This window comes from Bufo gargarizans, chromosome 6, assembly GCF_014858855.1.
Source record: "Bufo gargarizans isolate SCDJY-AF-19 chromosome 6, ASM1485885v1, whole genome shotgun sequence".
Taxonomy (NCBI): domain Eukaryota; kingdom Metazoa; phylum Chordata; class Amphibia; order Anura; family Bufonidae; genus Bufo; species Bufo gargarizans.
In genome coordinates, this window is record NC_058085.1 from 379,856,904 (window position 1) to 379,880,184 (window position 23,281).

The 23,281-nt window shown below is 46.8% G+C and overlaps 1 protein-coding gene across 2 annotated transcripts in view; it reads right to left on the reverse strand.

Moving 5' to 3' along the window:
• SCNN1A (sodium channel epithelial 1 subunit alpha) overlaps positions 1-23,281 on the reverse strand; it is a 98,597-nt gene that overhangs the window by 48,811 nt on the left and 26,505 nt on the right. For both annotated transcript variants that reach the window (XM_044297669.1, XM_044297668.1), the window contains exon 2: positions 1,557-1,865. In XM_044297669.1, the coding sequence (XP_044153604.1) occupies positions 1,557-1,864 (308 nt within the window). In that variant the 5' untranslated portion in view covers position 1,865. The remainder of the gene's footprint in view (positions 1-1,556; positions 1,866-23,281) is intronic.

Consider the following 23,281-nt stretch of genomic DNA (forward strand, 5'->3'; position numbering starts at 1 on the left):
TGTTTTCCTGTTTGCTGGATCCCAGGTGACCCTGACTCCCTCCGTATCAAGTGTAGGGAGCCGGTGGTTGTGTCCCCTCACTATTATAGGGTGTTCAGGTGTTATACAGTCGAGGTACGAGGATATGCGATCATCTACCATTGGGATTTTCGCATAGGCTGAGCAGTTAGGGAGAGAGCCAGGTCTGTTGCAGGGCTCTCTCTTTTGTTCCTTAGTTTTGGATCCAGTCAGTCGGATGTTCATTTTGTGTCTTCTAGTTTTCTGTACACCTTCCGTGACAGCCAGCCATAGAGCCTATGGACACATCAGCCATTCTTGCTGAAGGGGGCTCCACCATGAAACCTAATATTATTTGTATAACAGCATGATTTAGATACTGTATAGCAGTATTATTAGAGAACGTCACATAAGGTAGAGCTGTGATGTGTTTACTGTATGGTGGTATTATTTGAGCACCGTATTATTGAGTAGTACGGGGGTGCACAGGGCAACCTCCAACGTAGTCTACAACCTGGCACCATCCAATGGTTCCATTAAATGATACTTGACTATTTCTGTTACTGATGCGGTTTAGAGGGAACCTTTCGGTAGGTTTGGGGTCACTAAACCACCAGCGTGTCATTATGCAGCTTGGGCTTAGTGTTCGGTGGCTCCGGGCACATGTGCATTGTGCCGATGAAGCCAGACAATACACCGCGACTCTGTATGAGGCCGATCTGCAGTGCATGCGCAGTAAAGTGAGATGCACTGTCCCCGGCTTCACTGCACATGCGCCACCAGCACAATCCCTGCCTCATGCCTTCGTCACTAATTCCAGTGCCTCATGAGTGCACTTGGCGACAGCGGGATGGCGCATGCGCATTACTCTCCAGGCAATGAGGTCAGACAGCAATGGTGTCATCAATCAAGACAGAGATGGAGGTGGGAGCAGGGATTTTGTCCGACAACCTGAGAAGCTTCTGCCATCGGGACCGCTCCACTGGAAACTCATTTGCATAATCAGAAAAAGCTTTTATTATACGTGTAATTAGACCATGGCACACATCAATAAAAGTATATTTGCTAACGTTCTTCACACTCCTACCAGTCATTTTAATTAATTGTAAATGGCTTCGACGGCCTTCCCTTAAAGAGTACCTGTCAGCAGGATCAACCCAATTAAACAAGATATGTGGTGAGGGGGTTGATCCTGCTGATATCAATAATAGCTGCCTTGTGAAAATAGGTGGCGGCGTTCCTGAGAAAAAAATTAGGGTTTCAGCGGACTGAGGGGCCTGGCCAGCACTGGAATGCCAGGGGTCCAGACCCTGCCCCTCGGTGCACTGAAGCTCTCATCTGCACAAAGAATAACGCTTTTTTTCTTGGGAAACCACAACCGATTTTCACAAGACAGGTATCTGTTTCATCAGAAGGATCAACCCTACCAGGCAGTATATCTTGTTTAATAGGGTGTTATCCTGCTGTCAGATGTTCTTTAAAGAATGGGACTAATGTTGGGATTAGTTTCTGTCCACTTATATTTCAGCTATTTCACTGCTGCCTCTCCTGTGCCTTACCTGTAGGGGTTCAGGGTGCACACAGTCACAGCCGGGTAAAGTAACTTGTCTGAATTGACGTTTACGTTGATGCGCACTGGGTAACTGAAGTACTGTCCGAAGAGAAGTCCAAACTGCCAGTACATCAGCCCGAAGGTGGCCAGAAACAAGACGAGCCAAAAAGCGGTTTTCATGCGGTTGTTTCGGGAACATACCAGACGGATGGCACCATGAATGGTCGTATTGCTGCAAAAGAACTCAAAGAGTTCCCGGTATGAGGAATAAAACTCAATGAGTCCCTCCTTCGCCTTTTTCTCCTCTGAAGACATCCTGGAGAAAAAAAAACCCCACAAAGAATAAATAAAAAATTATTTAAAAAAATACAGGACAGTTTTAGGGCTTCTACTATAGCTAGACCACATGTGGTTCTGCTGAACCAAACTAGCTCTGTTGACATCTTCACCATGGCTTCTGTTCACAACGGTGCTGGATCTGTCTGACTGACTGATAATGGGGTCCATCTGGTTTCTGCCATGGTTTCCAGTAATTTTGACAGCAAGAATGGAATAGCATGTTGCTATACTCTTGATGTCAAATATGATAGGATTGCTGCCAAAAGCTCTGAATCTATCCTCCAATGCAGCTGTGAACATAGCCTTCGATACTGATTGATAGATTTCAACAGTAGTCTCAGTACTAAGTAAAATCAACCAGCTTGGTTCTACTTTAAGCAAGGGGAAGGTTGGGGTCCACCAAATGTCTAACCAACAGCCAACCAGCTGTTTCCGTAACTCCATCCACTCTGGCCATGGTTTAAGAAGGTTACTCCAATCTCAGCCATGAAAGACTGAGAGAAGAATAGCCCTTTAACATGGCACAAAACCCCTAGGCTTGCATCTTATATCTTCAGCCTTAAAGGGGTTGTCTAGTCATTAACATTTAAAAAAAGCTTCCCTGGTCCACATTGGTCTCTACCTTCTGTTCTCTCAGCCAATCACTGGCTTGAACGGTTAACCACGGTGTCCAGTGATTGGCTGTGTGGTTATTTCCTGTGTCAAAAATAGGAATAGGAACTAAGCAGTGGCCGGGTTGGGGGTGGCCCCAACGCTACGCTGGGTCCCCTGGACACCGTCGAGGTGTCATTATGTGTTGCTGCCCTCCAGAAGAGTTAGTAAGGTGTGGTGCACCCCAATGGGAATTAAGTCCAGAGAGTCAGGGTCTGCAGTTAACCAGTGTGCTTCTTTACTGGAGGAATTCAGGTGCAGAACAATACAGGCGAGGCATAGGGCTGGCTTCTCCAGTCTTCTTCCTGGCAGAAGAAGGGTTTGATGCTGAGGAAAGGCCTGAGCTAGCTGTCCTTCTCTCTCCCAGAAGGCTAGTAACCTGGTCAAAGGGTGGAGGCCCACGGTCTGTAACTCAGTAGTCCGGGCGACTCTTTGGTCACAGGGCTGACTGACTAATAATGGAGTCCATCTGGGTTCTGCCATGGTTTCCAGTAATTTTGACAGCAAGAATGGAATAGCATGTTGCTATACTCTTGATGTCAAATATGATGGGATTGCTGCCAAAAGCTCTGAATCTATCCTCCAAACAAGTCTAGCTTTTTACCTCCAAAATATGCTCTTCTTTAAACCCAATGGCAGTTGCGGAAAATGACTAGCTTCTCATTCAAAGTCCCCAAAGTCTCTCAGTATTCATTAAACCTTTTCACGGAGCCTCGCAAATACAGTGCAAATCAACTGGCTATCACAACATATAAAATGCAGTTACACAGTACTAACCAGTGCAAGTTCTGTCAGCCCACTAAACCGTTTTTTTATTTATTTTTTGGTTAATAATAATCCCTACACTGCGAGCTCCCTATACATAAGCTAAATATTCATTTTTGTTCAGTAGATTTTGTTAAAAAGCAATTTTTATAATATGTAAATTAACTTGCTACCAGCAAGTATGGCGGCTACTTGCTGGTAGCAGCCGCATCCTCCGATCCTAATGACGCCCCCTCCGCTGTGTGATTGACAGGGCCAGGGAACGGGATCGTTCTCTGCTGGCCCTGTTTGAATTCAAAATATCGCGCCTGCGCTGTACCTGTCTTTAATCGGCACACAGAGGCGGCCGCTCTCTCGCCCGCTCCATCCTCAATGCGCCTGTGCCGGGTGTAGATGTGATGTCATCGGCGCAGGCGCATTGAGGATGGAGCGGCCGACAGAGCGGCCGCCTCTCAGTGCGCCTGCGCCGATTAAAGACGGGTACGGTGCAGGCGCGATATTTTGAATTCAAACAGGGCCAGCAGAGAACGATCCCGTTCCCTGGTTCTGAACGGATCCCATCATCTGCATTATAGGAGCGGATCCGTCTGTGCAGACACCAGACGGATCCGCTCTCAACGCAGGTGTGAAAGTAGCCTAATCCTGCATATGCACCACAGATTCTATAATCAGCATCAGCGCATGCACAGTAATCATCTCTGCAGCTGGAAAACTCAAAAGAGATGTACCGCGCATGCGCAGATCATGAAACTACAGCACATGTACAGGATAAGGAGGCAGGCAAGCGGTCAATGTCACTCAAAGGGAGGGGTTGTGGCAGACACTGGAAAGTTAAGGGGCTAGGGCCCACCCCACTAAATGACCAACCTGCCTATTTATACAGCAATTCATCCCCAGGTCTTGTATACAGTGCGGGACCTCAGGACAGCTGGGTGACAACCTTTGTAGGAGCTGTAATGGCAGGTCACCAGGTAGGTTAGTAAATAGACTTAGACGTAGGCGGCCTCTTATGTGCAATATTACCAGTAAGTGGACAGGCAGGTTATTAACGATGAATCATCCAGAAATGACGGCATGTTCCCAGCTCAGTGTAAGGACAGAATATGTTATTAGTATATTAATAGATATAATACCTGTGTGTGACATCTGCCGGGATGCTCCATCATCCCTGCCAAAACGGGAACACTAACATGATCAGATCCATGCCTCCGGTGCCAGGGCCGTAAACTGAAGCTACCAGTGCAACAACTGTAACAGTGCAACCATCTACCATGTGCCATTTGCAGTACTCAAGTTGTCTTACATGGTGGTGGGACCACTGCCCCCCCCCCCCCCCCCGGGCACCAGCGCCCTTGTGCAAAAATTGGCCTGCACCCCCTATAGTTACACCTCTAGTCAAATCTGACGATTAATTTCAATTGAGACAGTTCAGCGTCTATAAGCCACTTAAACGGGTCTTCCGGTACTTAGATATAGAGATGGCCTTGTGGTTCGCCCGGCGGTCAGTTCGCGGCTAAATTTACGCATTCGCGATTCGCCAAACATGTGAACATATGGCGATATTCGCACGCTCCATATTTTTTAGCATAGCGCTGAACTTTGACCCATGACACATCCAACAGGTGGGACAGGACAGCCAATTGAGACGTTTCAGCACATGGACACCCCTCCAACCTATAACAGAACCTGATGTGGCAGCCATTTTACATTATGTGTTTTGCCAGTGTAGGGAGAGGTTGCATGTTAGAGCAGGGACAGTTAGGGACACCAAAGTCCTGTTAAGGACTAGTATAGGTGTGCTATTGATAGGTGTGATATAGAGGGGTGTAATATACTTATAATATATAGAAACATAGAAAGTATATTATAGTGTATTTGTATTGTGCAGCAGTTGTTTGCAGTTGTGCTGCAATACTGCAGCTATACAGAGGGACAAACGCTATTGGAGTAGCTACTTGCAATGGGTGTGATATACCTATTGCCCCAAAAAAAACAGCTTGAGAGCTGCAATATACCTTCTTCCACAAAATCCTGATTGAGGGGTGCTATATACCTGTTTCTGCCAAATACTGATTGAGGGGTGCTATATACCTGTTTCCGCCAAATACTGATTGAGGGCTGCAATTTACCTTCTTCCACAAATACTGCTCTTCTCTACCTTCTCTACAGACTTAGGCAGAGGGTCATTTAGAAAATGACAGGCAGAGGAAGAGGCAGGCCGTTCCGCAGGGGTGGTAGGGGTCGGGCAGGTGGACCAGGCCGGAGCCTAAGTGGGAAGTTGGAGAAGGTGCGTGCGATAACTTCAAAGGGCGCACCAGAGTTGGTTGAGTGGCTCACTCAGTCTTCCGCTCCTGCACCCTCCTCATCCTATGTATCTGCACCCTCCTTACTCTCTGCTGTATGCACACCCAAAGACACCACCACCATAGCCCCTCCAGTCAGAGGAATTATTTTCCCAACCATTCCCAGACTATACCGATGCGCAGCCATTCTTGGCATCTGATGAGGAAGAGGAGGTAGCAACAGCCGCCACCCAGCAGTCTGACGACAGTACGCAGATCAGCCCAAGGAGGGTGGTACCCGCTGTTGCTGCCTACTCCGAGATATCTAATGTCAGTGGTGGTGAAGGTGATGATGATGACGTGTCGCTGGACTTTATGTGGGTGCCCACAAGAGAGGAAGAAAAGGGGAGTTCAGAGGGAGAGAAGGAGCAGCAGATAGTGAGGAGAAGGAGGAGAAGCAGGCAGAACTTACAGTGCACAGGACTGGAGGCAATAAGCAGACTGCAAATGTATCTGGAGCGAGCCATCCACCATGCACAGTCACATCTTGCGCTCCCAGGATGCCGGCACATGGCTCCACAGTGTGGGCTTTTTTTAACGTGTCCGCTGCTGATAATAGTGCTGCATCTGCAGCCTGTGCTGTCAACATGTAAGTCGCGGTAAGCCCAACACTCACCTAGGGACGACCGCCTTAAGAAGGCACCTGGCCTCCCATCACCGAGCCCAGTGGGAGCAACGCCGTCAGTAGCCACAAAGCCACACTCCCGGCGCTCCATGTCCTGCCTCTTCTCCTTCTCCTCTCTCCTCCCATTTGTCCTCCAGTCCACCTTCCACCGTGCCATCTTCGCATTCATCTGGCATAAGGCAGGCTTCCGTGGCCCAAATGTTCGAGCGTAATAAAATGATGACGCCGGACAATCCTCTTGCCCAACGGCTGACCGCTGGCTTATCGGAACTGCTAGCCTGCCAACTACTGCCATATAAATTGGTGGACTCCCTTTAGAAAATTTGTGGCCATTGGCACACCGCAATGGAAGGTCCCGGAAGAAAATATTTCTCTAAGAAGGGCATTCCTGAACTATATGACCACGTTCAGCGGAAAGTTAATATATCTCTGGCACACAATGTCGGTGCCAAGATACATCTAACCACAGACACGTGGTCTAGCAAACACGGGCAGGGAAGGTATATAACATTTACTGCCCACTGGGTGAACCTTCTGAAGATCGTCAACCATGTAACCAGTGGCACCCGTGTGGATTTGATGTTACTGCCACGGAATGCATGCAGGCCTGTCACTTCTTCTTCTCCTACTGCATCCTCTGTCTCCTTCTCGGCTGACTCCTCCTTTTCCACTGCTACCCCCTCTTCCACTGCACCCCCCAAGCTCCCCAGAACCTATTCGACGTGCCAGGTGAGACGTTGCCATGCTGTGCTGCGTCTGTTGTGCCTGGAAGCCAAGAGCTACACCGGTCCTGCACTCCTTTCAGCTCTGCGGTCACAGGCCGATCAGTGGCTAACCCTGCTCAATTTGACAGTTGGTAAAGTGGTGTGCGACAATGGTGCCAATTTGTTGAGCGTGCTGAAACAGGGCAAAATGACACATGTGCCGTGCATGGCACACGTCCTGAACTTAGTCTTGCAGCGATTCGTTGCTAAATACTCCGGGGTCCAGGATGTCTTGCGGCAGGCCAGGAAAATCTCTGGCCATTTTAGAATATCTTACACGGCCATGGCTCGCTTTGCTGATGTTCAGCGGCGACACCACTTGCCCGTCAGACGTCTGATTTGTGACTGCCCAAGGCACTGGAACTCCACCTTGTATATGCTTGATAGGCTGCTCCAGCAGAAACGTGCCGTTAACGACTACCTGTACGAACTCTGCGGCAGGACAGGTTTTGGGGAGCTTGGTTTCTTTTCACTGGTCCAGTGGCTGCCCATTTGCGGCGCATGCAGACTTTGCGGCCATTTGATGAGATCACCTGTGACGAAACCAACCTCGCCACGGTGTTTTGGAGGGGGCTGGTTGCTAGCCTCTTGCCTCAGGATTATGGCCCATACTAACGTTAAAGAAAACAGACCGGCCGCACAGCTTAAATCTGTCTTTGGAATTGTGTTTTATGTTATTATGCGTTTGGTTAAATTGTATGTTATGTGAGGGCACCCAGATAGCTAATATTATTGTATTCGTGTATTCTGAGTGCCATTCACCTAATGATATGCACTCAGACTTGAGCTATCTGGGGATATGTTAAATGTCTGTGTTTGCTGTGGGGGTGTGCCATTGTGTGTTTGGGTGGTGATTCCTGTCCTGTTGTCTCCACGTGTGTATTGGTGTTTTCCCTTTGTCCTGAGACATAATTGGATTGCTCCTCGGGTGTCGCCAGGCAGAGAGGAGGAAACCATGATGCATTGTGGGGATGTGTTGTGTCTGTGTATCCTGAATTTCTGCATATCTGTCCTGTGTCGCAGTCTCCATTCTGGTCCCCTAAGGGCGTGGCCACCAGATGGGGACCTGCATAAATACGGGCGGGTAGCCCTCAATAAAGTGTTCCTGTTTTATCCTTCATCATGCTGAGACTGGTGTTTGGATAACTGATCAAACTGGGGGATTGCTATACGCTGACGATTTGCTATACTCCCCTCGCATAACTACTAGCTCTTGTAAGAGCTGTTCCTGCTCTCTGGCTGTAGGAGAGGTTCACCCATTGGAGCCTGGAGCCTTGTAGTAGGTCCAGCGTGGGTGGAGGACGGTGAGACCCCAACCAAGCTGCGGCGGTTCGTGGGGTCTGCAGGGCGTACGGTGTCAAGTGGAGTGCTTGGAGTCCTCGGAAAGCACTAGGAGCATCTATCGACGGAGGTACCCGGTCGGGGTGCTAGGCGTTCCGTTACATTGGTGGCAAGCAGTGGGATGGCGTCCTAGTGTGAGGAGAAGCAGCTCGGAGACACCGTTCGTGGAGTATATTGAGGGCAACGCTAGTATCCGTACAGCGCCCCTGGCTACAGCAGGATGGAATCGGCTAGTCTTCGAACAGCGTTCCACTACGAGGAGGATGATGACCCGGACTGGAGGGATGCAGTCCGGAAAGGCGTCTGGCACGAGGCCCTGGAAGATGTACAGCGTCGCCGGGGCGAGTGTCTCCCCAGTGAGGAGCAGCAGTTGCGGATGCGAGTGGCCCTGCGAATGCCCCTTCTGGGAGAGGAGCCCCTGAATGAGTGGGTGACAGAACTGGAGAGCCTGGTATGGAAGGAGCTTTGGCTAGATGACGCCTACCAGGCACTCTGGTGGTATGTGATTCGGCACTCTCCCTGGATGGCTGAGCACGACAGACCCGAGGGTGAGGATTATGATGGCCCTGGCCTGTTGTTTGAGGCCTTCGCAGAACCGGAGTTCGGAGATGCTGGAGGGTCCCGGTTCTGGGATATCTATGACTACAGAGAGGCTATGCATGATTGGGCTACAGCGAGAGAGGTGAGACAAGACCTGGCATCTTTAGTGACAAAGGAGTGGGAGCTGGAGCAGGACTACCAATACTTCTTCAGCTCAATTCGGTCCCAATATACACTGCCAGAGAGCTGGGTGGCAGTCCCAGACCTACAACCCTACAGCTGGGAAGACCCGACTGAAGTATCCCCTGCTTCAGTACCAGCTACAGAGGTAGGGGTCCTCATAGACTGGTCCTGTGAGGAACCACAACAGGCAGGTGGAGATGGGACCGAGGTCTCTCTACTGGCCCTACAGGGATGCTGGGCCGCCTGCCCAGATCTCCAGCGGCAGTGCATTTCACAGGGAGAGGAGACAACCGGTCTCTCTCCCCAGCGGCAACCTGAGTTCCAGGGGGAGGAGATGCGGGGTCCCTCTGCCTTACAGCAACCAGAGTCCTGGGGAGGAGAGGGAACCGGCCTCACCTTCCACCAGCAGCTGGAGATACCGGGAAAAGGGGAACACAAGCCCCTCTGCATGGGCGCAGATGAGACCGCGGGCTCGGTGCCAGTCCTACAGGGATGCTGGACAGTTGGTCCAGATCCCCATCCATCTCCGCAAGGATACCAGGAGGAGGAGGTAAGCGAGCCCTCCCCTTCCCAGCTACTTCCCAACAGAGTTCTGGGGGCAGGGGATGAGCCTGCGCTACCCACTGATTTCTTCCCAGCGGAAGAGCTGGCATCAGGGCAGAGCGCAGTCGGCCTCTGCCCTCCTCTATCCTCTTCTCCACAGCCGGACTTCCCACAGGCTACCCCAGCGGAAGAGCTGGCATCTGGGCAGAGCGCAGTCGGCCTCTGCCCTCCCCTATCCTCTTCTCCAGAGCCGGACTCCCCACCGGCTACCCCAGCGGAAGAGCTGGCATCTGGGCAGAGCGCAGTCGGCCTCTGCCCTCCCCTACCCTCTTCTTCAGAGCCGGACATCCCACAGGCTACCCCAGCGGAAGAGCTGGCATCTGGGCAGAGCGCAGTCGGCCTCTGCCCACCAAGTACCTACAGCTCCAAGCTGGAGAACCACAAGGCAGCAAGGAGTCGCAGATGCCCACTCAACAGCTGGGGACATACGGAACAGAGCCAGGCCCCAAAATTCAACAGGTCCAGTATGGGGTTGTGGTTGGACTGCCAGACTAACTCAGGTACTGACCGTGAGGTCAGGTATCTGGTTAGTCTTCCCTGGAAGGGGGAGATGTGTGACGAAACCAACCTCGCCACGGTGTTTTGGAGGGGGCTGGTTGCTAGCCTCTTGCCTCAGGATTATGGCCCATACTAACGTTAAAGAAAACACAGCTTAAATCTGTCTTTGGAATTGTGTTTTATGTTATTATGCGTTTGGTTAAATTGTATGTTATGTGAGGGCACCCAGATAGCTAATATTATTGTATTCGTGTGTTCTGAGTGCCATTCACCTAATGATATGCACTCAGACTTGAGCTATCTGGGGATATGTTAAATGTCTGTGTTTGCTGTGGGGGTGTGCCATTGTGTGTTTGGGTGGTGATTCCTGTCCTGTTGTCTCCACGTGTGTATTGGTGTTTTCCCTTTGTCCTGAGACATAATTGGATTGCTCCTCGGGTGTCGCCAGGCAGAGAGGAGGAAACCATGATGCATTGTGGGGATGTGTTGTGTCTGTGTATCCTGAATTTCTGCATATCTGTCCTGTGTCGCAGTCTCCATTCTGGTCCCCTAAGGGCGTGGCCACCAGATGGGGACCTGCATAAATACGGGCGGGTAGCCCTCAATAAAGTGTTCCTGTTTTATCCTTCATCATGATGAGACTGGTGTTTGGATAACTGATCAAACTGGGGGATTGCTATACGCTGACGATTTGCTATACTCCCCTCGCATAACTACTAGCTCTTGTAAGAGCTGTTCCTGCTCTCTGGCTGTAGGAGAGGTTCACCCACTGGAGCCTGGAGCCTTGTAGTAGGTCCAGCGTGGGTGGAGGACGGTGAGACCCCAACCAAGCTGCGGCGGTTCGTGGGGTCTGCAGGGCGTATGGTGTCAAGTGGAGTGCTTGGAGTCCTCGGAAAGCACTAGGAGCATCTATCGACGGAGGTACCCGGTCGGGGTGCTAGGCGTTCCGTTACATCACCAAACTGGTCAGTCGCAGCCAGGGCGCCATCAGTGACATCGTACCTTATGCCTTCTTTCTGGAGAGTGCATTGCGTTGTGTCATTGATCAAGCCGCTGAGGAGCAGGAGCTGGAAGATGAGGAAGTCGCAATGCTGAATGAATTCCCAGGGGGGCTACTCTATCTGAGACAAGTCAACAGGAGTCTGAAGAGGAGTCAGAGGAGGATGGTGGCTGGGGGGAGGAGGAGGAGCAAGAAGAGCAGGCTTTAAACTTTTCGGGGATCCCTGGTGTTGTCTGGGGGGAGGAGACTGAGGACGACATTCTCCTGGACGATGAGCAGGAGCAAGGGCGCTCCACCGCTTCCAATTTAGCGCAAATGGGGGCCTTCATGCTCCAGTGTTTGAAGAGGGACCACCGTATAAAAAGCATAAAGGTCAAGGACCAGTACTGGGTGGCAACGTACTTAGACCCCCAGTACAAACACAAAATGGCAGACATGTTACCAGCATCACAGAGGGCTAGCAGAATGCAGCATTTCCAGGCCTTGCTGTGAGAGATGCTGCATTCTGCTGTTGCGGGCGCTGGCAGAGGAATTTCCACCCACAGCGAAACAGGTGCGGGTACCAATCCTACCTGTAAAAAGAGGGCGGTTTTTAAGATGTGTTGGTCACTTCAGATATAAGATCATTCTTGCAGCCAACCCATCGAAAGCCCCCCTCCGGATCCAGCCTCAGGGAATGTCTAGACCGACAGGTGTCTGACTACATCGGGTGAACGGCCGATGTGGACGCTCTGATAAGCGAGGAACCCCTGGACTACTGGGTGTGCAGGCTTGACCTGTGGCCAGAGCTGGTACAATTTGCCATGGAACTCTTGGCTTGCCCCTCGTCGAGTGTCCTGTCCGAAAGGACGTTCAGCGCAGCAGAGGGGATCGTGACTGATAAGCGCACTCGCCTAGCTCACTGCAGCTGGCCAACTAAGACCTATCCTAAGTTGCTAATATAGCTTATATGTGTATATAGCCAGACCTGACAATAACTTAAATACAGTTCCTATGTTTATGTGTTAAAGACAAAAGCAGAGTTATTTACTGTGACATTATGTTTTGGATGTCACATAACTGTTATATTTTGTGTTCACAGAAACAGAAAAGATAATATGCTTTAAGATTCATTTTATAGTGTAAGGTAAGCTCAGTGACACAGCAGAAACAACAGAAAGCATAGTGTTAATCTGTTGTTGCTGGGCAGAAGTCTAGACCAATCACAGCCAGCTTCTCACACAGCAAGAGATTTCACCAATCACAGCTATCCTCACACACAGCCAGTGTGGGAATTCCCCTAGCAGGAGCTGCTGGAATCATTATTCACCTGAGACAGGAGCTGAAGAGACATTCACTCCACTGAGAGCTGTGTTTTTATGGAAGCAGGAGATGCCAAAATAGGTATTTAAAACACTCCTTATTTATCTCAATTGCACAGACGCTTACACCTCCTGATTACTGATGCTGCGGTACCACAGCGGTATCGCCGCCGCTGCTATTCACAAGTGACACGTGTATTTTGTATTGTGGTACTGCGCGATGCACTCCCTGTCCACCTTCACTATCTCTCAGTGCCCTGAAAACACAATACACAATAGCTATACAACTTCAGATTGGTAATTACCTGTTCCTGAATTCTTGTTTATTCAACTGTGTACTGGTGTCTTTTCTCTCGCTCTTACATCAGCATGAAGGGGATCGGGAGGCTAAACCCTATCACTTTTAGTGAGCTTGCCCCGGCCGGCGGCACAGCTCTAATTGAAAAGTTTGCTCGCTCGCGCTCACACGGAGCGCTGTGTGACATCACGGTTTGAGCTACGGATGGTTAGGAGGACCAAAATTACCCCAACGCGTTTCGAATAAAACTTTATTCTTCATCAGGGATACTAGTTCGGTCTCCTCCTGCTGCTTATATAGGTCTATTTCTCTTCCTTCATTTAACCCCTGCATATCTTCTGCATTCTAGCTTTCATTCAAAGGCAAACTGTTTGATTTCTGAATGTAATCCAGATGGTGCTATTGCATTCAGATTAAAGATCCAGCGGGTCTCTGCACGGGATATTTTTTTAATAAAGTCCCCCCTCTTTTGTCTTTGTTAACGATCTCTATTCCACTAAATGTGGTACCATTACTATTTCCCCCATGTTTCTCTTTGTAATGTCTTGAGAGGGGATGACCTTCATATTTTCTCTGGAGGTTATAGATGGGTTCCCATATTCTCTTACTTAGTTTTTTTTTTACGTCCTATATATAACTTTTTTCATGGGCATATTATTACATATATGACCCCCTGGCTTCTGCAAGTAATTTGGTTCCGTATGTTATATGTAACCAAGTTTGCTATCCTTTCATTTTTTATTTGCATATTTGTATGTTGTTTCCTATTTATTTTCAATTTTTTGCACACCCCCACATGTGCCGCATGGAAAAAAAACTGCTTGTGGTTTTGCTTTTTTGCCCCCACTTACTGTCTGGTTCTCGCTTTTTTTCCACATTTCTTGCTTTTTTATATATGAATCTGGGGTTATTTGGGATATGTTCCCCTATTATTTTGTCCTCTTTTAGAGTCAGAGCAGGAGGAGACTGAACTAGTATCCCTGATGAAGAATAAAGTTTTATTTGAAACGCGTTGGAGTAATTTTGGTCCTCCTAACCATCCGTAGCTCAAACCGTGACATCACACAGTGCTCCGTGTGAGCGCAAGCGAGCAAACTTTTTAATTACAGCTGTGCCGCCGGCCGGGGCAAGCTCACTAAAAGTAATAGGGTTTAGCCTCCCGAATCCCCTTCATGCTGATGTAAGAGCGAAAGAAAAGATACCAGTACACAGTCGAATAAACAAGAATTCAGGAACAGGTAATTACCAATCTGAAATTGTATAGCTATTGTGTCTTTAGGGCACTGACAGATAGTGAAGGTGGACAGGGAGTGCATCGCGCAGTACCACAATACAGATTACAGGTATTTAAACAGTTATATAATGTTCCTGTTGTTAGTATTGTGATTGGAACTGTATATTGAACCAGTTATATGTGTGTTTACTTACAGTTCCACCAATTGCAAAGTACAAATTCAATTGCAACCAAATCAATTGCAAAGTACAAATTGCAAATTGCAAGCTACAGTTGCAACTGTGAACTACTACAAATACCATACAAACATATTACAATCCAAATTGCATACAACCATACCAAAACATACTCAACTAATCTTCAAATAGTTACTGCTAACTGCACAACCGCCATTTTGTGATATCTTTTCAACATGTGTTTTGTACATGGACTATCTGCTGTGGAGTTGAAGTTGAACTTAATAAAGAAGTTATTTCAAGCATTTGGTGTACTCTTTAAACCTACTGTTTCCATAGAACAGCGCTAGAGGAATTACAGAGTAACAGACAGTCTGGTTAGACTAAAAGTCAGAGATATCAAAATTCTTCTAATGCCACAGCGCAAAAGGCATTTAATAGTTCTGCGTCTGCCAAAGTGGAACTATTGCCCTCAGAGGGCGAAGTGATAGCGCTCCTCAACTTGCACAGTAAAGAGCGTATTAGAGCAGCAGAGCGCCAGCATATACCGCCACACAGCAACTGTTCCCTGAGTGAGCAAACAAAGACGCCTCAGCGGAGCTACTATAGAGGCCATAGAATGTGTGCATTAGTCAAACTGCTAGCCGACTCTTAAAGTGGCAGAACGACAAAGGCAAAATAGTCAGAGAAAAAGCGCCAACCCTCCTACGATCCCTAGAGAGAGAAAGAGATGCATGGTGGGAAGCCAAAGTCCAGAGCTAGAGTGCCCGCACCGCTATCCATGAAGAGGCCATGTACTGCAGCCAGCTAGTTTCCCGCCACTAGGCCAAAAGCCTGCAGCAGCGTATCCAAGCCAGCACATCGCAAGTCTCCACAGAGCATCGCAACTCAGCGCAGAGCATCGCAAGTCTGCACAGAGGATCGCAAGTCAGCGCAGAGCATTGCAAGTCATCACAGAGCATCGCAAGTCATCGCAGAACATCGCATCACATTAAGAAAAGACAAGTCTCCTTTAAGACAGACATTTGCTCTTCAGAATAAGGTCAGAGCTTTCCTTTTATTACTTATCATTGCATATAGGCTTTGGCATATAGAGACATTTTTGTGTTCAGAAATAAGAGACTTTAAAGTAAAGCAAAGGACAGTTTGTATTACACGGACTCTATTGCATTTAAAGTGAAAGTCATTTATTTCTGCATTTGTCAATATTGCATTTAAAGTGAAAGGACTCTTAATATTCGTATTGATTGTCAGTATTGCATTTAAAGTAAAATATCTGAGCCTAGTATTACCATGCCACTGTTAGAGGATACAAAGATAGATAGAGTAGAGGGGGAAGAGCAAGGGAACCTGTCTGAGGTAGAAGAGTCTGATATAGCATTAGTCTTGCCTCAAACAAATATAGCCCAAACAGTTGAACTAAGACATTCATCATGTGCCAGAAAACCGACCCCAAAGATGCTGGAAAATTTGGAGCAAGAAGCAGCATTAAAGGAGAAAAAGTTTGCCCGGATGTATGATAGGTGGAAATCATACATTAAAGACATTTGTAGAAAGCTAAAGCAAGAAAGTATAAAAAGGAACTTGAGTGATGTTAGAGAAGGTAGAAGAATCAGAATCAGAGCTTATGGCAGCATATGTCAACCTGCGGTCGTTTACAACACCTTCCCAGGACATTGTAAGGAACATGGATACATGTACTGCAGTCACTAAAGATTTAATAAAGCTTATGAGAGAACTATCATCTGCGGAAAACTATGATGAAGTTAAAGCAAGAAGAAAAATGAACAAGCTTTTTAGGAGAGACTATGCTAGGTCCTTAGGTGGAACCACAATCTCAAGTGTGACTTCCTTCGCTAGCAGAAGTGCGAAGAGTTCAATATCTATTAGAACGGTTTTGGAATAGATGGAGGAAACAGTACTTAGCCAATCTTATGCTAAGAAGTAAATGGCAAACACCCAGAAGAAAGGTCCAAGTTGGTGACATAGTGTTAGTAAAAGAAGAAGAGTTACCTAGAAGTCAATGGAAATTGGCCAAAGTTCTAGAAGTTCAAAAGAATGAAGACAGACTAGTAAGAAGAGAGTTGTTACAAATAGGAGACTCAAAACTTGACAAAAAAGGAAAACGTCCCACTACTCCACTCAGGTTGGAACGTCCTATACAGAAGTTAGTTGTTCTACTTGAGAGTGATAAAAGTCACTTGGAAGTTGAGAACCTGATGGCAGTGTTATATATGAAGAAAGGTTGAAGTTAATAAAGAGGTTATTTCAAGCATTTGGTGTGCTCTTTAAACCTACTGTTTCCATAGAACGGCGCTAGAGGAATTACAGAGTAACAGACAGTCTGGTTAGACTAAAAGTCAGAGATATCAAAATTCTTCTAATGCCACAGCGCAAAAGGCACTTCATAGTGCTGCACCTGCCATGCGGCCATGGTAGCCAATGGTGTCCCCCACTATGACACCTGTTGTTGGCCCTGTGTGTCTCCGTACTATGTATGATGGCAGTAGGTGCTCTCCAGCCCTCCTGTGAACTGTAATGTGGCCAACAATGGCAAACGGTAGTGTTCAGTGATGAAAGCAGGTTTTGCCTTGAGACTAATGACAATGAGATCTGAATTGCTTCCAGAACTAGGGTCCTGGTAACATCTGCATGGGGTTCGTATTGTCTCTCCATGTTTGTGTGGGTTTCCACAGGATTCTCTGGTCTTCTCACATCCTCCCAAAAAATTATGATAGGTTATTTGACTTCCTATGAAATTGCCCTTAAAGGGTGTGAGCCTGAGAAAGGAGATTTAGATTAGGACCAGGGTCAGTAGTACAGAATATGTTGGTGCTAATAAACGTGATGACGTATAACTTTTATGTACAGTAACAGTATTTATCCTGACTCCTATCACAGGTTTCGTACTCGGAGGATAGGCACATACAATACTCTGTTGACAGTTCCCGTTCTGAGACAATGCACTGTGTGTTGACAAGCAGATTACATGTGAAGTTTGGTTTTCTTCCTTATAATATCATATTACAGTTTTTATAGCTCAGCTGTGTTTGGTGGCCTTTCATAAAGGTATATCACCAACAGAGGTGTCTCATATTACACCCATGGGCACGCCAACAGAGGTGTCTGATATTACACCAAAATCTAGGATTCCATCCAATCAGAACAAATACATAATTAACGTAGAACAAGGTACTTGGCTCCAGAATCTGGAGGAGCCCATGAAAGTACAGAAAGAACATACAAACTCTATGAAATGTTACCAGAAGAACAGTCAAACTCCATGCAGGTATTACAATAAGAACATACAAACTCCATGGAAATGTTGTAGGACAAACATACAAACTCCATGTAGGCATTACCGGAAGTAATACTCTTAGTAGAAAGTGGCACACGTTTCCTGTTGTTTGCATGCTCTAGTTGTGGGGTCCCAACCCCGTAAAAATCTATAAATAAAATAAACTTAGGCCTTGAGATTTGTTTGAAGTACGGTGCTTATTTTTTGTATGGTTTTCATATGCAAAGCAACTTTATTGTGTACGTGTGACGTTTCGGTCCTACTTGGACCCTTTTCAAACACTAAATGCCAAAATGCAAATATTCTACACTCACCTAAAGAATTATTAGGAACACCTGTTCTATTTCTCATTAATGCAATTATCTAGTCAACCAATCACATGGCAGTTGCTTCAATGCATGTAGGGTTGTGGTCCTGGTCAAGACAACCTCCTGAACTCCAAACTGAATGTCAGAATGGGAAAGAAAGGTGATTTAAGCAATTTTGAGCGTGGCATGGTTGTTGGTGCCAGACGGGCCGGTCTGAGTATTTCACAATCTGCTCAGTTACTGGTATTTACACGCACAACCATTTCTAGGGTTTACAAAGAATGGTGTGAAAAGGGAAAAACATCCAGTATGCGGCAGTCCTGTGGGCGAAAATGCCTTGTTGATGCTAGAGGTCAGAGGAGAATGGGCCGACTGATTCAAGCTGATAGAAGAGCAACGTTGACTGAAATAACCACTCGTTACAACCGAGGTCTGCAGCAAAGCATTTGTGAAGCCACAACACACACAACCTTGAGGCGGATGGGCTACAACAGCAGAAGACCCCACCGGGTACCACTCATCTCCACTACAAATAGGAAAAAGAGGCTACAATTTGCACAAGCTCACCAAAATTGGACTGTTGAAGATTGGAAAAATGTTGCCTGGTCTGATGAGTCTCGATTTGTGTTGAGACATTCAAATGGTAGAGTCCGAATTTGGCGTAAACAGAATGAGAACATGTATCCATCATGCCTTGTTACCACTGTGCAGGCTGGTGGTGGTGGTGTAATGGTGTGGGGGATGTTTTCTGGGCACACTTTAGGCCCCGCCAATTGGCCATCGCTTAAATTCCACGGGCTACCTGAGCATTGTTTCTGACCATGTCCATCCCTTCATGACCACCATGTACCCATCCTCTGATGGCTACTTCCAGCAGGATAATGCACCGTGTCACAAAGCTCGAATCATTTCAAATTGGTTTCTTGAACATGACAATGAGTTCACTGTACTAAAATGGCCCCACAGTCACCAGATCTCAACCCAATAGAGCATCTTTGGGATGTGGTGGAACGGGAGCTTCGTGCCCTGGATGTGCATCCCTCAAATCTCCATCAACTGCAAGATGCTATCCTATCAATATGGACCAACATTTCTAAAGAATGCTATCAGCACCTTGTTGAATCAATGCCATGTAGAATTAAGGCAGTTCTGAAGGCAAAAGGGGGTCCAACACCGTATTAGTATGGTGTTCCTAATAATTCTTTAGGTGAGTGTATATGAGTATCAGAAAATTACAATATGTACACGACAATATAGCCCCTACTGAAAGATTCCAATATTGTCCACATATACTCTACCTCAGAGGTTTTTCTGAATATTACTATATATTATACGCTCTGAAGAATGTCTCTCTGACTTTACTATGCTAACCTGCGTATCAGTATCAGTACAATCACAGACAGATTTGACAGATTTGACGCAATTTTGCTTTCTTATTTCTTGTAATTTTCTGATACTCATATGGAATTTTTGTATTTTGTCATTTAGCGTTTGAAAAAGGTCCAAGTAGGACCGAAACGTCACATTTACACGATAAAGTTGCTTTGCATATGAAAACCAAATAAAAAATAAGCACAGTACTTTAAACAAATCTCAAGGAGTGCCTAAGTTTATTTTATTTATTGGGCATTACCAGAAGTACATACAAACTCCCCCCACTCGTCACCAGCGCCACGCGACCTAAGGCGATTGCCTCGCCTCGCCTAATTAGCGGTGCGGCCCTGGCCACATCCCACACTGATGACTGCTTCATTGTGAACAATGCCCTACGAAACCGGATGATAAATGCCACATAAATCCAGGCACATTTAAGGGAGGTGAGAGGCACCCAAGTGTCACGTCAGACCATTCAAAACCGTTTACATCAGCGTGGTCTGAGTGCTAGATGACCTGCAAGGGTACCTGACCGCAGGTGTCATCGTCTTGCATGGGCCAGGGAGCATCTACGCTGGACGAGGGACCAGTGGGCCTCAGTGCTGTTCAGTGATGAAAGTCGATTCACATTGAGCAGAAATGATGGCCGCCAACGATGTTGGAGACGTCAACGAGAGCTCTATGCATCAGCCACTGTTGTCAGCAGATGAGCCTTTGGTGGTGGTGGTGTTACAGGGTGGGCAGGTGTCTAGTCAATACAGAACTGCCCTACACTTTGTGAATGGTCCAGTCACAAGCCCATACTACTTGAATAACATCATTAATCCAGTCATGGTGCCTCTACATGAACAATACAGGCCTAATTTCATCTTCATGGACGACAATGCGCCATGCTCATCGAGGTCGCATTATAAGGGAACAGCTGCTAGAGACTGGGGGACCTCAAATTAAGTGGTCTGCACTTTATCCAGACCTGAATCCCATTCAAAACCTATGGGATCAGCTGAGTTGCCATTTAGAGGCTCGTAACTCTGTACCCCAGAACCTCAATGACCTGAGGGCTGCCCTTCAAGAAGAGTGGACAGGAGACAATATGTCAACTTGTGAACAGCATGAGATGTCGTTGTCAAGCTGTAATTGATGCTTAAGGCCACATGATAAGTTTTTGAGACATTGACATTTTTGTGGGGGTATACCCAGCACTGGTGTTGGATTTCATTTCAATAAATTGTTTGAGATGAGGAAATCACCATTGCTGCTTCTACTTAAATGCCCTACTTTCAAGGTCACACTTGGGCCCTGGTACCTGAGGATACCAAAAGATTACTCCAACATTCAAAAATACCAGTCTTATAAGTAGCACCTGGTAGGTGAGGGAACTATTGGAGATTTTACATTAGGGCACAGGATTTTCATGTTATACCTCTCTTTTACTGGTGTGTGTCCCAGATTATATAACTAATCTACAAAAGCCAACATGACCTTCCCGGCTCACTGAACCGAATCTTCAGATTACAGAGTCACAGCTTTATCTCATGGAGGCATCTCATAAATGCTCCTTTGTTGCCTACTTTCTTATACAGCATTGACCATGCCTGAAGGCTTCTCGCACACAGAAGTAAGAAGTCATATATGATCCTGACAGAAGGACTGGAACGTTACCAGTGATTTCTTAATACTGCAGGGTCTGGTACACAAAGTCAATGCACAGGAGCTGAATCACCCTCTCCATAAACTTCTAGAAGCCTTCATGTAAAACCCGTCACCAGTTTAAAGGGGCTTTCCAGGATTAGAGAGAAAGTTACTTTGGTATTGCAGCTCAGCTCCATGCACTTGAACCAAATCTCCACCATATGTCCATATACAGCGCTTACATTGTCCTATCGCGCACCTATGAATGTAATGGTACCTTCGTTATTTTCTTTACACTTGCAGAAGCTGGAAAAACAACGTTTAATTCATATGCAAATTAGCACTTTGCAAGCGATCAAGTGGATGAGGAGAGTATAACAGTTTTTGTTTTAAACCCCGGATTAACCCCTGAGCACCTGAATGTAAGATGAGATTGTAGATGGCTGCAGTCCCTTCAAGACCATTGGTTCTAACCAATGTATAGTTTGTAAAAAAAAAAGGCTGCACTCCAGATATGGTGAAGGGTGGTGGACCCGCTTTATTCACCCAACTGCGACAATTCAGCCCAACACAATGAGGCCTTTCTCCAGCTTGAGAAGATCTCATTGTGTTGGGCTGAAAAGTCGCAGTTAGGTGATTAAAATGGGTCCACCACCCTTCACCATACCTGGAGTGCGAAGTCTCATATCTATCTATCTATTATCTATGTAGTATCTATCTCCTACCTATCTACCTTTAATAAAGATAATAACAACATAAAAAAACAATAATAATATTCCAAAAAAGGTATACACAAATACAATGCCTGTTACTCAGATTGTATCTTCCTAGCTTTGAAGGCTAAATTGCTTTACTCTAAATCTCGCCATACACATTAAATAGCTGTTAGGCATTTGGTACCCCATACACATTGTCGCGTCTGCAGTTTTTACAATAGTGGATCTCAACTGCGGAGTAATAGGATCAATCAGATATGAATCTCAGGCGTCACTCACAATCTCAACGGTGAGTTTGAGATTCTACCATCACGTGATCAAAGGAAAAACAACACAATTCAACACAGTACTATTGCTTCATAGACTGTGGGTTGGTAGTTGAAACACTAGAATGTGGTGGCTGCGGCAGGGTAAGAGCGGGTACTCAGTAAGTCTAATACTCAGTTATATCAGCCTGCATGCAGGCAGAGGAGAGGTGCTCTCTCACCGATAGGGTACTTGCGATTGGCAGTAGCTGTGTGATGGCTGAGACTCCCAGGTGACTCCAGTATCAGGACTGAGCGGGTCCGTCTTCCAGATGGCAGCAGGGGGATGAGAAGGGTCCGGTTGGTGATAGTCCCATACACAGGTTGGTGAGGCAGCAGGCGTTCAGACAACAATCACAGCACGCCATGCTGCCTCATCAGTGCCCTTAAATAGGGCCAGGAAATGAGAAGGAATCGCTGATTGGTCCGGACGACTTCCGCGTTCCACCGTGGAACGCAGCCGCCGCGTCACAACCCGGAGTTCGTGCGTCTTCCGCGTTCCACGGTGGGACGCAGAGGACCGCGGCAGACAAACAAGAGGCCGCCCCGTCGGTGGCATTACACACATGCACACTTGGCTTGGTCAGGCATGCAAGTATTCTAAATAGGGATAGGGAGTAAGCCAATAAGAAAAACTTTTGGCGGCAGCTTATCTCCCCCAGAACAAAAGGATGATGAGATCCAACATGTTCGATCCTTCTCTCCCCCAACATTTATCATCGTGGGAGAGTTGGGAGGACCTCATCCACATTAGATGGTTGTCTGGTGGGTTCGGCCGACCTACCTGACCTAGTCTGATTCTTTTTATGGTTATAATCATTGACTTACTGACTCACTGCAATCAATGGATCTGCTTAGACAATAAAAAGCAAACACTAGAAATACATATCTGTAAAGAATAAATCAAGGCAACTGGACGTACTGTCGATTTCTTGAAAACGTTTCACTCGTTCTTCCAACGAGCTTTCTCAATTCTGAGTGACTGTACAAAAAATTCTGGGAATAAATATTTTTTGTACAATCACTCAGAATTGAGAAAGCTCGTTGGAAGAACGAGTGAAACGTTTTCAAGAAATCTACAGGACGTCCAGTTGCCTTGATTTATTCTTTACAGATATATACCATGACCTGGATAAATGAGAACCTTCACAGACACTAGAAATACACAAAACCTAAACCAAAGTCAGTCATCCCTATGGATACAAATGTCTCTGGATGTTCTCCCCCTCGGAGATATGTGACATGGCAGTCATCACTAATCCCACTAAGGGCTCATGCACACCACCGTCCGCAAAAAAACTGATGTGCAAAAAACACGGATGGCATTTTGCAGAACGGAACAGCTGACCCCTAATAGAACAGTCCTATCCTTGTCTGTAATGCGGCCAATAATAGGACATGTTCTATTTCTCAGCGGAACTGGAAATACGGACATACAG